The 15,592-nt window shown below is 36.6% G+C and overlaps 1 protein-coding gene across 1 annotated transcript; it reads right to left on the minus strand.

Annotated features, from left to right (window-relative positions):
* Window positions 1-645: 645 nt before the first annotated feature.
* Window positions 646-11,459, minus strand: LOC110865830 (serine/threonine-protein kinase CTR1). The gene is made up of 16 exons (XM_022115154.2): window positions 10,717-11,459; window positions 9,286-9,587; window positions 8,586-8,730; window positions 8,249-8,352; window positions 6,952-7,160; window positions 6,478-6,837; window positions 5,053-5,093; window positions 4,288-4,356; window positions 4,056-4,156; window positions 3,885-3,969; window positions 2,893-2,991; window positions 2,519-2,587; window positions 2,290-2,421; window positions 2,107-2,201; window positions 1,713-1,875; window positions 646-919 (listed from the first exon to the last, which is right to left on the minus strand). Exons 1-15 carry the CDS (start codon window positions 11,362-11,364, stop codon window positions 1,767-1,769), a joined length of 2,568 nt encoding a protein of 855 aa, XP_021970846.1. The 5' UTR covers window positions 11,365-11,459; the 3' UTR covers window positions 646-919; window positions 1,713-1,766.
* Window positions 11,460-15,592: the final 4,133 nt, after the last annotated feature.

Consider the following 15,592-nt stretch of genomic DNA (forward strand, 5'->3'; position numbering starts at 1 on the left):
TTAATTAGTATTTGAGTTTTCTAGTAATAAAAAATGAAATTTTAGAATTTTTCTTAGATCGTAACTATTCACTTATTTAATATTTATATAAAAAACTACTTAATTTTAGTATATATGAACCCTAATTTATTTGTGTTTTCGGATGAATTGTAATATATTAAATTTGTTTGTTTGTGTTCACTAATGTTAAATTGTGGCTGTCTATACTTGTTCAATTACATTCATTTGTGTTCGTTTTTGTTTGTTCAATCATGTTAATTTGTGTTTATTTTTGTTTGTTCAATCATGTTAATTTATGTTTGTTTATGTTTATTCAAATATGTTCAGATAAATTTTCTTTTTGTTTATGTTCGTTTGTGTTTGTTTATGTTCGTTAACTGTTCGTTTCGTCTTTAAATGAACAAATATAAACGAACACGAACATGCCCGATTTCTTAATGAACGAACACGAACTAAAAAATATGTTTGATTACATGTTCATGTTCGTGTTCGTTTACAGGCCTAATCTTGTTCTAGCATAGTGAATATGGTCGAATGTGAACGTAAGTTAAATACGGTGAATCATGACAAAACAAGTGATGATCAATACATAAGACATATACGACTCCTTATGGAATGACCAGTTACGACTTTGAAACATAACACTCAGTATAATTTAACAATTTTACGTAAATATTGAAATACATTTGTAAACATTTTGACTAGATCACAAAAGTAATGGGTTTGATATACATTTATATAAAATCCTTGAGAGTATTTCCTGTAAGCAGTGATTACAACAAACAATACAAAATTATGACCAAACAGCTAGCGAGCAGCTTGTACTTTTTTTGACCAAACTAATTAGGATTTCTTCTCCTGACCAATTAAAAGAAAATTTGGCATCTATCAGGCAAACCGAAACATATGTACAATCAGCCTGCAAGAGATAACAAAAAAGACGATTTATTAAACTATAACAATGGGTTAATTTGGGTAAGTAACACGTAACAGGTCAAATAAATTTAGGAGGGTCGAATGGGTCTAATAAAAATAGGGAAGTCAAATGGGTCCCCCCTAAATCCGTTGCCCCCAACCAATCAAATTCCACCATGTCAAAATTCTTAGAAACTACCCTTAAGCCACAAAACACTGGCGACCCTTACCCTTGCCATAAATCTTTTTTTTTTTTATTTAGATAAAGTCAAATGAACGAGTAGAGGAACCCGGAATTGCTACCCGCCAAGCCTACCCTTGTGGGTGGCGGCCGTGTTGTGGCACAAGATTGAACCTGGAGAGGGTACCCGTGAGGGTGCCCCGTCCCCCCTAATGACTTGCACTAAAATCAAGCTGTTTTACTGGTGGAACCAACCAGTCCATTATGCTTTAAAGACTGAACGCACAAATGACAAACCCTAGGTCACAGGCTTGTCATGTGATTATCACGGTGGGACCACTTTCCATCCTGTGACTAGAGGTGTACAAAAAAACCGGTTTTAGAACCGAAACCGGTTTTTTTAACCGGTTTTTTTTATAACCGGACCGGTTTTATAACCGAACCGCCGGTTTGTGACCGGTTACTAAACCGATTTGTACACCTCTACCTGTGACTAACACAGGACCACTTCAGTACCAAGTCTTTGTTATGATGCCACACGTGCATCCAAAGCAGTAAATGATGAATGAAGTTTGACTGAAACGACGACTAACATCGTAATGCTGATAATTCCTACCTTGTCAATGGTTTGCCCATATATGACTTGTGAGCATTGGATGCGCTTTTCACATCATACGAGTAAAGAAACATCTGTTTGACTTGTATGTGGAGTAGGAGGTTTGGTCAATGGTCTCAACGTTTCCATGATGGCTGAGAAGGAAGGCCGCTTCCATGGCTCACTGCAAAATGAAATTTTCTATTAACATGTCTTAAAAAGTTACCATCAAAACTTAGTTTTAATAAGCGTGTACTTCTTGGTCAAATCTAGGGTCCTTAAGAGGCTGAATTTAAAAAAGGTTGATATGTAAAACAGATGAGATACGGTTTTTGGTTGTAAATAAAGCTTTTTAAACCAAGCATCAAGATAGCAATTAACTGTCTTCATATAGAAGTTGAATCTTAAAACTTACTTTGCCCAGCAGGCTTCAATCAATGCTGCTATTTGAGGGTTTACATCAGGAGGAATCTCCAGCCTTTTACATTTAAACCCTACAGCTGCTACAACCTAAAAGGAGACGTATTATAAATATATATATACACACACACACACACATACACCCACAGATGAAGTAGGAATAAATGTTGGTACAAACCTGTGCGGGATTTAGATTACCCCAAGGTTGCTGCAAAGTGGCAAGTTCCCACAAAATCACCCCAAAGCTGTACACATCGGATTTCTCGTTTGAAGGTTCGTCACGAAGAACTTCTGGTGCCATCCACTCAGGCTATTTATAAAAACATACCGACCGAGTTTATAAAAAAAAATATAATACCAGGTTAAAGATGCTTGAAACTACGGAAGTTGAAGAAAAAGGAACTCACTGTTCCTGCTGCAGTCTTGGATGAAAGAAACGTATTAGCTTTTAGCCTTGAAAGACCGAAATCACAGACCTGAAAAACAAGGGGAATAAGAAGTTATGTGATGCGTACCATAATTATAGATACAGTAGTGTTTTTCAAGAATTAGAACTCCTGAAATCTCTATTTGCAAACTCAAAATCAAGAAGGTTAAGTGTTCATTTATTGTATTTTTTGTTTTAACTATTTACATTACACATTTGACTTCTATTTATACTGCAATAACAGTCATTAACTAAAATATATAATTACCTAAGCTACCCAAACTAGAATCCAAGTCACCTTTTTCAACAATAAATAAAAAAATAACACAAGTGCTTAACAATTCTGCGTTTTACCTTGACAGTGTATTTCCTGTCTACTAAAAGATTGGGAGATTTCAAATCCCTGTGAACAATAGGAGGATTGCGTCGGTGCAGGTAATTCATTCCTTTTGCCTGCATCAAAAAACAAGCCATAATTATTAATATATTTATAATGGTAATACACACAAACTTTTCTGTTTTTAAATGCATCAACAGGAGCTGCCCGGTGAAATATCAGGTAATGACAACCATACAGTTTAGGGGTGTGCATGGTTCGGTTTTAGCAACGGTTCGATTCCGTTTTTCGGTTTTTGAAACAAAGTTTCGTAAGATTCAAAAATAATCCAAAATTTAAGAATCTTTCTTAGATGTTTACATTTAAGTTACTATATTTAACCTTTTTAATTAATATTATTCACATAAACCTAACCTTCTAATCTATTTTTATATTTCTCCAAAGTTTTTGTTAAGACATTTTTTTTATAATACTTTGAAAATCGTTTAATGTTTTATGTTAAATTTTGTTATTTCTTGTAAGCAATAGATAAATCATATCAAAGATAAATAAACATGTTAATGTTTTTATTATAAATACTTAACATTCAAGAAAAGGAATTAATAATTCCTAAATCAATATGTAACAAACATTAAGAAAAATGATTTTTTGGTGTTGTTTGGTTCGTTTTTTTTTTCAGTTTTCGACTTCTCATAAAATGCAAAACCATAACCGACCCGTAAATTTCGGTTTGATTTTCAGTTCGGTTAAAGAGGTTTTTTCCGTTCGGTTTTCTGCTCACCCCTTTACAATTTAATTTCTAGTCAATTATACTTCTAGTCTTCAACTAATCAAAACCCCTTTTGTGGTTTCAAAAATCGGGTTGCAATTCAGGATTATCTAATTCTTTACTATCGCGAACTACATCATGCATGATACCGTGATCAATGTGTTGAAGTGCTCAAACACATTTTTTTAAGACATACACAAAAACATGTTTGAAAACACAGAGAAGTCTGAGGTTACATACCACATCATAAGCCATACTGAGTCGTCGTCGCTCATCCAAGGTCTCTTTCGCACCAGGTTTGTGCAACAGCCTATACAAGCTACCTCTGCAGTTCAAAACAAATACTACAAAATTAGTCCTGCCATACACAGTCCCCCATGAGTGTTTACAGGATATTAAACAGCCTTAAACCTTGACAAATATTCGGTGACTATAGACAGGTTCGGGGGCTGAGTGACAGCACCCATAAAAAGAACAATATTTGGATGCCGTAGACGTCTCATTATTGCAACCTGACAAAATTGGTGGAGGAACAAACTAAAAGTTACTAACGACGGCACATACATAACAGAATAAACGAATCATAAAACACATGGTTCTTCAACCAGGTATACATATCAATCAAAAAAACGTTAGGACTGACCTCCTGAAGGAATTCATTCAACCTCTCTGGATGAAAATCTTGTTCTAAAAGAATTTTCACGGCAACATCCTGAAAGTTGTGGAGTTCGTAAGCTTTTAAATGAAAAGAATGACACCAACTCACTACACATACAACATTATCGTATCACAAAGAACTAGAAAATTGATATACAGAATGCGGATCAAGTGGGATGATTAGGTACAAATAAGTGTCAAGGCTTGCAATTGCAGGTATAAAGTTCAATTATCAAAACTCCTATATTGCCACTGAGGAACCAACATTCATGTTTTCAGGTGACTCGCTTTTGACTAGTTTCCTAAAGAATATCGCAAAGAAACACACAATATCATTCATAGCAAGGTTAAGGTTACTTTTTAATATTTGAGAATGATTGTTTGAAAAAAAAAAAAGATGATATTGATAGCTCTAGCATTCGTATCACCGTGTGCTGTCGACTCTAGCATACATGAAACGACGTGTTTCCCAAAACTTATATAGTAAATGGTATAGACCTTTGATTACTTCTCACCACACCCTAACTTTGTGGCTCACTAACTTATTACCCTCTCATTTTCAGTAGATGTATTATTTGGGTCTTATCAGAACATACCGGTATAAAAGTAAATAAACCAAAACTACAACCACTGCTATGCATCATAATCAAGATACATACAAGTGTTACCTTTCAACCATAAACTGCACATGCTGTCAAAACAAAAAAAAATGAAAATTTGATAATCATTCAAACAAGGGTGTATTACTTACAGAGCCATTCCAATCCGCACGGTGAACAACACCAAAAGAACCTGAAAAACATGGCAACTTGTCTAAATTAGTGGGAGCTAAACCGGTACAAAGTCCAAACAGACAGAATTAGAAAACCAAACAATAACCAGACACCAACCAAAAATTACTATATAAAGCCCAAACTTTGTACTAGTTTTACAGTCCGAACCAGCCCTAAAAAAACCAGACCAACACCAAAGCGATTTAGTTCGGTGCGATTCTCAACTTTGTTGGTCAGCTTGGTATGGTCAAGTGTGGCTTCATCCTGATCAACAGGCCAAGTCCAGTTTCATGTATTCACTATGTTTTGGCCAGATTAGAAAGCCTGAGCTGCCCTGAGGCGTTTCTTGGGTTAGGGCATAGTTATCGACACTCAACTGCGAATAGCGACAAGGTACCTCGCGCCTAGGCGCGCTTTTTAAAACCCAGATAGATAATCAAGGGCTAGGATTAGTTCACTAGTGTTCACAATCAATGGGGTTGTTCACTAATGAACCTAACCCTATATATATATATATATATATATATATATATATATATATATATAGAGAGAGAGAGAGAGAGAGGAAGGTTAACGTACATTACGGCTTAACGTACATCACATACGACAGGTAATTACTCACGTTCATTTTAAAATCACGCACGTTATAATTCAAAAATCCAAAATCACGCATGTTGAAAAACAATAATCACGCATATTGAAAACATTAATCACACATGTTATAGAACAAATCACGCACGTTGTTGTACGTGAAGTACGTTAAGCCGTAATGTACGATATACTTTTTCTCTCTCTCTCTCTATATATATATTGTAAATTTTATACTTTTTATGTATAAATCTATAAGTTTAAGGACCAAATGTAAACTGGTGAAAATAAAGGGGCTTAAATGTTAAACACAAACTAAATTTACACTTTTTATGTAAATTTTTACAAGTTTCTGGAACTAAATGTAAAGTAGTGAAAGATAGAGGGGTTAAATGTTAAAATCCATAAAGTTATTTAACCCTAAAAAGGCTAAAATGCAGCCGCTCTTCTTCTTCCTTGTTTCCGGCAGAAATTGCAGCACCGGAGCCGGAATTCGTCGTTGGAATCACGCTATAGAGTCGCTAAATAACAGATTGCGAGATATGGGCGATACGCTATGAAGCGGGCAATAGCGAACGCTATCTTCGCTATCGATAACTATGGATTAGGGCATTTCCTTTGGGCCTTGACTAACTCAGGGGTATGTCAAATGGTAATTAATTTTGGCCTTGTGTAGCATTTGGTTCCAATTAATATATTATATTGTTTTAAAAAATGCCTAGTCTATAAGAACTCTAAAAGACAACCAGGAATGACTTCCAACGCCTGCTTTTGCAACCAAAGGCGCTATCAAAAAAAAAAAAAAAAAGGGTCACCTGCTCCAATTTTCTCTTTTAATTCGAGATCACTCCAAGGAATGTCCAAATCTTCAAAATCAAGGTTAAAATCTTCACTCGCCTTATGTGGTTGACCCCCATCAAACCTTTGATAACCAGCCACCTCCATTCTGGTATTAGATAAGACATGTGATTGTGTGTCTTTAACCATCTTTGTTGTGCCTATCATATTCGGTGCATATGCCTTGGGAAGCTGTAGATTTCTATCATGCCCTTTGGGACGCACAGCTTTAGAAGGAGGTAGACGTGAACCTTCGTTGCTGTTGCTCGGACTACGTGCAACAATATTTTTATCAGAGTGCTTATTAGAGTAAATGGCATCCCCAGTATCTCCATCACCTGTATTCATATCATCTCCAACCTTAATACTATAAAAGAGCAACTTACATCATAGAAATGTAGAACAGACCCCAAAAAAACACATGGCTTTTTTTTGCGGGAGAAAGAAATTACCACTAGATGGACCTTCAAATACAAGATTAAGAGAGTCGCTATCAGCAAAGTACTGTTTAGCCAGTGACCTGAAATCAACCATGGGTTCAACTTGTCTAAAACGTGGAAAGCGCAACGGGGAAGAAATTGAGATCGTAGATGGACCATTCAGTAAAGAATCGGGCTCACAGAGGCTTCCTGGGTTGCCAATTAAATCAACAAGAAGTTCCCTGCATAAATATTAGACTTTGTGAAACTGAGACAAATTGCGTATCTATTCTTGACAAGAATACCTCCATGTGTGATACAAATAAAGACCAAGAGAAAAGTAACCATACAAGTCATAGCTAAATAGCATAGTTGTCAATAGCGAATAGCCGTCAATAGCAATAGACTACCTATATGCTACGTAGCGATAGCGACGAAATAGCGGGAGCTATTTCGTGTGTAGCGATAAAGTAGTTAAAAATTTAAGAAATAAAAAATAGCTATTTATAATTTATATATGATATATATACTGTAATTTTAAACTTTTTATGTATTAAATTTATATGTTAAGGACCAAATGTAAACTAGTGTAAATAGAGGGGGTTAAATGTTAAAATACACAAACTAATTTTACACTTCTTTATATAAATTTTTACAAGTTTTAGGGACTAAATGTAAACTAGTGAAAAATAGAGGGGTTAAATGTTAAAATACATTAAGTTATTTTACTCTAAAAGGCTAAAACGCAAAAAAACACGCGGCTGCTCTTCCTCTTCCTGGTTTCCGGCTGAAATCGCAGCACTGACGCTGGAATTCGTCGCCGGAATCCCGCTATAATCACGCTATGGAGTCGCTAATAAACAGATTGCAAGATATGGGCGATACGCTATGAAACGCGCGATAGCGAACGCTATCTTCGCTATTGACAACACCGCTAAATAGACTAAATCAAGATATGTATCCAAAACACAGCTTATTCTAAATCAAATTCCTAACAATACTATGTTATATATTCTAACAGACTTCCTCTGCTTAGACCCAAAAAGAAATGGGCACGCAAAGTGCACACAAAGTGAAAGAAAAAGAGATGTTTTCATCCAATCACTCTAGAAAACTAACCAGATAAATCACTGTAGTCCTAAGAGAGCAGGAAACTTTAAATTGAAAAAAAAAGCAAAACTTATGCTATTGGACCATAACACATTAATACCCAGCGACTCTTTACTTAAGATATACGTCATACAGACACAATAATATAAGTAAGTGCTGGCCTTTTACAATAGAAGACAATAAATTCATTAATGTTCTTAAAATCGATAGAACAACTTACTTGTCTTCACTAATACGAACAAGGCAAGATGAAGCGTCATCTCTTTTACAATATTTGCAACCCTTGGCTATTCGGCATGGTAGATCAATTGTGTCAGCTAAAATCTGATGCAAGTCATTATTGTAAAAGCATGTAAGATAAATGTTGAACATCTAAAGGGAAGCAATAAATCACAACATGCGCATCTTGTGGGCCACATTTAGTTATACTCGACTACTCAAGCACAGATGGAAATACATATCAGTAATACATGACACATAAGAAAATGAAGAAAAGTACAGCCCTGCACATTAAATTTATTATTTTGACACAATACAAATTTACATTTACAATGTACCTTAAATAGAAAAGCCCGATGTCTGCAAAGGCCAACAGAGAGGTTACCCAATGGAAGTACAACAGATCCTAGACAATCTTTAAGATCCTCATTGCACTCTTTCCACATTGAAACCAACTCATCTTCTCCGGTTAATGCTGTGCCCCTTGTGAAGACAAAATTATCAAATCATAAGATCATAATTCATATATAATAAAGACAGCAAACTGGGTTAATTGGGTGATAGTCAAAATAGGTTTCAAAACCGCCAAGTTTTGCTACTGGTCTGGGTTGGGCTGACCAAAAGTCCAAAACGCTATTGTCCAAAATGTTTGAATTGTTCTATGAATTAATTAGTGTGTCAAACATAGTTATTAAAGGCACGAGGTGCACTCAGGCGATTTGTTGGGCCCGGGGCTTTATTTGCGCCTAGGCGCGTCTGGGCGCTCGCTTTAATAACTATGGCATGAACTAACCTGAAGCATATGTATTAAAGGCGCAAGGCGCACTCAGGGCGCTTGTTGGGCCCGCCTGGGCGCTCACTTTAATAACTATGGTGTCAAATACGACTTTTTTAACAAATACTTGGTTTTATAGATTGAAAACACACTCGGGCAACTTATAGCCCATTTTTCCTTTTTAGGTAGTTGTTTAATATTACCCGTTGGGCAAAACATAGCCCAAATCGACCCATACATTGGCAGATAGGAAGAATTCTCACCCCATCCGATGGCAGACAAGCTTTGCAAGTTGGTCAACAACCTCTAAAGGTGTTATGCTATTACAGGAAATACTATGTATCCGGTTTTGTAGCTCCCTCAGGCTTGGATCGCTACGCCTATCGATCAAAATCACTTCAATTAAAAACTCACTACGGGTGTCGATGGCTTTCAGCGACTCAAGTGATGGAATCCGTCCACTCTCTTGTAGGTCACAACACATTGTCCATACGTAAGGATCCATCCCATATATCAAGTAAAATCCATCAGGAACTTTGTCAAAGTATGACAAACATCCATTTGCCTAAAAACAAAATAGTGACGTTTACAATTGTGATACATCAAGTTTGAGACTTTCAGCATATATACAAATTTTAGACTGAAATATCTTAGGCACTTAGGCAGAATGTATACAAAATACAATAAATTGAAAACTATGATTTTCAAAAAAATAACTATTTCACATATTAGATCTCATAACATGTTAAAGTGTGTGCTTAAACTGTGTAGTTTTCAACAACAAAAGGCCAAGGTTACAATGTGTCTAAATTGGGGTTCCAAATTTCTAAATTGTGATGGGAATAAACTACACTAACCAAAAGTTTCGTACTCGTTTAGAAATTCTCATGGACTCAAATTAGTGACCATAGTAGAGCATACTCGAGGCACAAACTATTATCTCAATGCCTTTCATGTAGTTTCAAGAAACCTCGTTCAAGCAAACCACAATGCAAACAGTACTTCAATGATTGTTACCTTTGAGAGTCTACATCCAGATATCAACCTGTATCTACTTTTGAACTAACAAGAAGACATCTTGAAGCGCGATACAAATATTCATCATGTAAGACAACTCACACTATGCCGCTATAAAAGGCGTCTAGACGAGGCGCTAAAACCGCGTTGAGTGCAGCAAGATGCACATGCGCATTGAATGGCATAAAAGACCAGTTTAAAACATCTAAAATGGCCCAAAATACATGTGCCTTGCTTGTCTCAATAGTGCACCTTTTAAGCGCCTCTGCGTCTTGAGCCTTTAACAACCTAGGATTGACAGTGATGTAACTTGTCACATTACGTTAGACAATGTTGTCATCAATGTATTAACTTTACAGGGGTATTATTGTTTACTTTCCACAATATTCGAATTCTATGATTATCCAATCTTCCATGAAACTATTACATCTGATTAGATTATTAGTTTAGTTATACGCCTATGCTTGGATTTATATACATTAATTAAATTATCAGCATGGTAACCTATTCAGTAATATACCTAAACACAAAAGACCTAATTAGCAGTTCTTTCACCCTGTCCTAAAACCTGCTAGAATCCTACTGGAAATCATAAACAGAATCACAATACTATCAAATGACTAACATAACATGTTCAGCTGTTCACAAACACACACACACATGGCATAAACTCATACCCAAAACCTATGTGATAAGGCTTCAGCAGATGTAACAGAAGAGCCAGACGACGATCTGGACCCTGCGGTCTCATCCGTCACAGTATCTAACAAATTCGGATCATCAGCACACATAGCTTCCGACGAAAGCCGCAACGCCAAAGCCAACTGCAACTGATAACTTTCCTCCGTCTGCTGCGCCCAACTTTTCGACGAATAAGATCCACCTCCTCCACCAGCAGCCTCCGACGACTTCAACCGCAGCACCTCACCACCACCGCCGCCTCCGCCGTCCATCACCGTCGCAAAACCCTCGGAATCACCGCCAACACCGTTAACCGTCGCCGACAGAGACGGAACAAAGTAATCGCCGGAAATCGAGCTCTCGCCGTAGCTACTACCGCTCGACTGCCGCTGCAAACCGCTGATTGACGGCGGAAACGGCGATTGGCGGTTCTGCTGCATCCTGTTATCTGAGAAGGTCATGAGGTCCCAATCGAATCCAGATCTGTCGTTGTTACGCTTCTTCTCGCCGGAGTGAGAGTGGTGAGATCCGTCATAGCCAGCGGTGGCGATGGCGGTTGCGGCGGAGAACATGGACGGTGGATCGTCGTCGGGAATCTGAGTCAACAAGGTGTAATTGGTGCGTCTGCCAGAAGGCATTGTCATCTAAAAGTTTAATTGTGTGTGTGATTGATTGTTTTGGTGGTGTTGGGTCACTAAACCCTACAAACCAACTATTTGGTTACTCTCATAGTCACCACAATAATATAAAATAAACATTGTTATTTTCTAATTATTAATAATCATAAAGTTTTTCACTTAATTGCTAAAATAAGTTTCAATTTTTTTAAATGATTTAACATTACCATGTGGGCTAACATTACCATGTGGGCTAGCGTCCTGTGCCATATAAACATGAGACGTTTTCAACATCGTTGTCAGGGCGTCGTAGGGAGCGCCATCGATTATTATTGTTGTAAATTATAATACTTTAACATTATTAGGTGTTATCTGCCTCTACGAAAGAGAATATTTGAGGAATATGACGTCTACTGACATCCCACTTTTGTATGAAGTCTACCAACAAATACACAAGTTTCCCAGGATAACAGGTAGCCTAGACTGTACGCATTGACTGTGGGCTGCTTGTCCAACTGTTTGGAATGGCCAACGCCATCGAGGTGACCACGATGGTCTAACCCTAATACTACAAGCAGTCGCATCTCAAGATCTATGAATTTGGCATGTGTTATTTGGTATGACCGGTGCAAACAACGATATTGTTGTTTTACAATCATCAAATTTGTTCAATGATGTCATAGACATGGTTGCACTAGATTCATCACTTTATGCGAATGATGCGGAGTAAAAATATGGGTATTATCTTGTTGATGGTATTTATCCGGAGTGGGTTGCGTAGGTGAAAACTCACTTGTATCTTGATGACGTCAAACAGGTGTTACAAGAAGAAGCATGAGTTCGGCAAGAAAAGATGTCGAACGGGCGTTCGGAGTGTTAAAAAACGATGGACTATCATTGCCCAACCCTCACATATACTTGAAAAGAGAAAATGAGAAACGCAATGTATACGTGTATTATCTTGCATGACATGATCTTGGAGGACACATGCAGAGCCTTTTGTGCCGACTTTGACGATATCTTTCAATCGACGAACCCACTGCCTAACTACACCCAGAAAGAAGCTATTTGAATGAAGATATGTGACAATGAAATACAATTGAATCTTTGAGCGGATTTGGTTGAACATCTATGGAGTAACCATGTTAACAACGGTGATGGCGACGAAGACGAGTAATAATAATATTTTTTAGTGCTTAGTTGTAGTTTGTTGTGTCTAAATTTTAATATTTATATATTTTTTATTTGTTTTTTAATGTTAATATATAAATATAAATTAAAAAATAATAATTGAGTAATGATGACAGGGGCTTTATGGGGCTTTATCACACTACAAGACAGCTTTCAATGGAGCTGATGTTTGTGTTTTAGGCGTGTTTTGGGAACAATAACAAGATCACGAAGAACACTATCATATTCATGATTATTACTGAGGAAGTTTTAATGAGATCTTTATGATTTTTCTCCTGCAAACACCAAGACAATGTCATAAACCTGCAAAATGATTCAAAAAACACAAAAAACCAAACCTCCCAACAGATCTGTATTAGTTCGGAATCTCCAAAAACAATTTAAAAACAAACCAAACACTTTTATGAATGATATGTGGTCTTTAACCAACCTATAATGCTTCTGAACAGTCCAAACAACACCTCCAAAAAGTTTGAAATCTTCTAAACAAATCTGATCAAAACTGAGTCAAGCAAAAACACCACTTTTCTTTTAATGAACTTGAATCTCGATATCAAACCAAGCCTTGATAGCTTCAATGGCTCTGATACTAATTGTAAGTCCCAAAAACGATGATATCAAGTAAAACTAACAGTTTGGCGTAATCAAACTATTGATCAAAATCATGAACACGAAGAACACACGGTTAAACTTGCATACGATTATTTATAATGACGTTGTAAATCGTCTGTTACAAGATAACCTGACAAAATCGCTCGCCTATGTCTAATTTTCTCTCATGACTCCAATAACTATTAGCAATAGGCTAACCTAGTTATGAACATGAAACAAGTTAATATACTAGTTTAGAAAACTCACGGCCCACATGGCCTTAGCCCAAAAAACACTTTTGTGATGTGGGCCCCAAAACGCGAAATCCATATCTTTGGTGCGTCAGTCTTATAATTTGGTCCCTACAACACCTATTTGATATATTATTTTGTTTGTTTTTCTTTTCTCTGGGCAATTACAAATTTGATCATATTAACTTCTTCGTTTATTAACTTGATCATATTGAATACTTGATCATTTTTGGATTGCTTTAGCCTTCATGCACTAACAGACCCCTCTATGTTGATGCATCCGAGATTCCATCTTCTCACGTAGTTATAGCCATCAACCATATGATTTGACAAAGTTTAGTTTACTTGTGAAAGAAAGGAGCTACTTCTAACTCTCTTTGTCTTGAGTGGTTTAGAAGATGTAGGAAGATGATTTCTAACTTGTTATCTTTTGCAGACTTGAGAATCGGGTCTTCAGTGATCTTGGTAAACTTGGTTCTAGCTCGGGAGAACTCAAGTATGACTGATTATCAACCATCATATCATCAAATGCTTAAATCCTCATGAAAATGTTTTAGCATAATTGTAGTTGATGTAAGGTGTTGTAGTATCCGATGATCCTATTGAATTCAACACTCTAGTGAGTTTCTTAAATTATTCACCTCAATCATGTCACACCCCGACACATGGCAGATTAACGACTGGGGCATGATGATTGTTCATAACTCATGACTAGTATTAAAAAGTTAAATATTATTTACGTCAAATTAAACAATGTCAAATAAATAAACAAAAGACAAAAATAAAATCCAAAACATAAACATAACATCGAATCTGAATTATTATCTAAGGCATATCCCTATGTGTCCTCATCCACATCACTTCAAAACCTGGTCACATGTATCATGTTTCAAAGTAGTTTGGATCAGCATAAGTTGGTGAGTAAATCTTATATTTTAATAAAACAATTTTTGTTTAATTATTTTAAAATGTTTAACATGCATCTTAATTTTTGATATAATGACCCAATTAAAAAGTTGGTGACTCAATTCGTGTATCCAAGCGAACAAGTATTTACGAAAAGAGCACTTTGCCTTTTTAGCCCACATTGTGGAAAGGAAAGGTAAAGGAAAAAGCGTGAGTGATGTTCCAATCGTTCGCGAATACCTTGAAGTTTGCCACGAAGACTTACCTAGTCTTCCTCCTCCTCGATTCGTTGACTATTGTATTGACCTCGTACCTGGTGACGGGTAGTCCGTAGGACGACCCTTAAGGGTTATAAAGTATAATTTAATCCCACATTTATCCATGTATTTATCTTGAATTAGATAACTACGGTTGTTAGTGTTTCAGGTACATTTGGGGCTTAAAAGTGTGGAAATAAAGCTTCGAATAGGCGTGACTGGATTGAAGATTAAAAGACGGAGAATAAATGAAATAAATCAATTATTGGAGTTGAATAATTAAGAAGATAACATGATAGAGGATAACAATACGAGAACGTGGGCGAAAACGACGAAGAAAATAGAGTTGAAACGAGAAAGTTATGAAGAATATAAAATTACTTCACTGAAGCCACCGTAGCTTACGGTGTCCACCGTAGGCTACGGTGGTCCCTGACAAAAATTGTCACTGTAAGCCAGTTTAAACCCACCGTAGGCCATTTCAAGCCACCGTAAGCTACAGTGGCAACCGTAGCTTACGGTGGAGACTGACGTGAAACTTGTAACTCCCTCATTTAAGGTTGTTTATGGTGCCTTTTCATCATCCAATCATTCTCAGTCGTTTCTAGAGCAGTTTGGAGGCGAATTTTGGTGTTCTTGCTTGGTTCTCAACGATTCTAAACAACCGTGTTGGTGTTTTGATTCACATGAACATTGTTTCTTGTTTGATGATGATTTACCAAGGCATGAGCGGCTAATTTCGTGGTGATCATCCTAGATGTAAGGTTTGCTTTTGAAACACTATATTTATGTTTGAATTTCTAGAATAATGACTTTGCAATGTTTGTTTAAGTTATTATGGTGTTTGAATATTTGTTTGTAAAGTGTTGATTCTTGTTTGATATTAGTCTAAACCATACGTTCTTGGTGTCGTTGGCAATCTAGATATCATGGGAGGGATTAGGGTTGGATAATAGTCAATTGATCATCGGGTAACAACCTCGCGTTTTCATAATCCGAGTACTTAGTTCCCTTTTATCACAAACAAATAATCAAAAACGAGCCATGTCTATGTGGTTC

Source organism: Helianthus annuus, chromosome 6, assembly GCF_002127325.2.
Source record: "Helianthus annuus cultivar XRQ/B chromosome 6, HanXRQr2.0-SUNRISE, whole genome shotgun sequence".
Classification (NCBI taxonomy): Eukaryota; Viridiplantae; Streptophyta; class Magnoliopsida; order Asterales; family Asteraceae; genus Helianthus; species Helianthus annuus.

Excerpts from the sequence above, each read along its gene's own strand:
- LOC110865830 (XM_022115154.2), bottom strand. The coding sequence starts at position 11,364 with ATGACAATGCCTTCTGGCAGACGCACCAATTACACCTTGTTGACTCAG. Across the intron at positions 8,731-9,285 it reads CTTGTCTGCCATCGGATGGG|GGGCACAGCATTAACCGGAG; the intron begins GTGAGAATTCTT and ends TGTCTTCACAAG. Across the intron at positions 3,970-4,055 it reads GTCACCGAATATTTGTCAAG|AGGTAGCTTGTATAGGCTGT; the intron begins GTTTAAGGCTGT and ends TTTGAACTGCAG.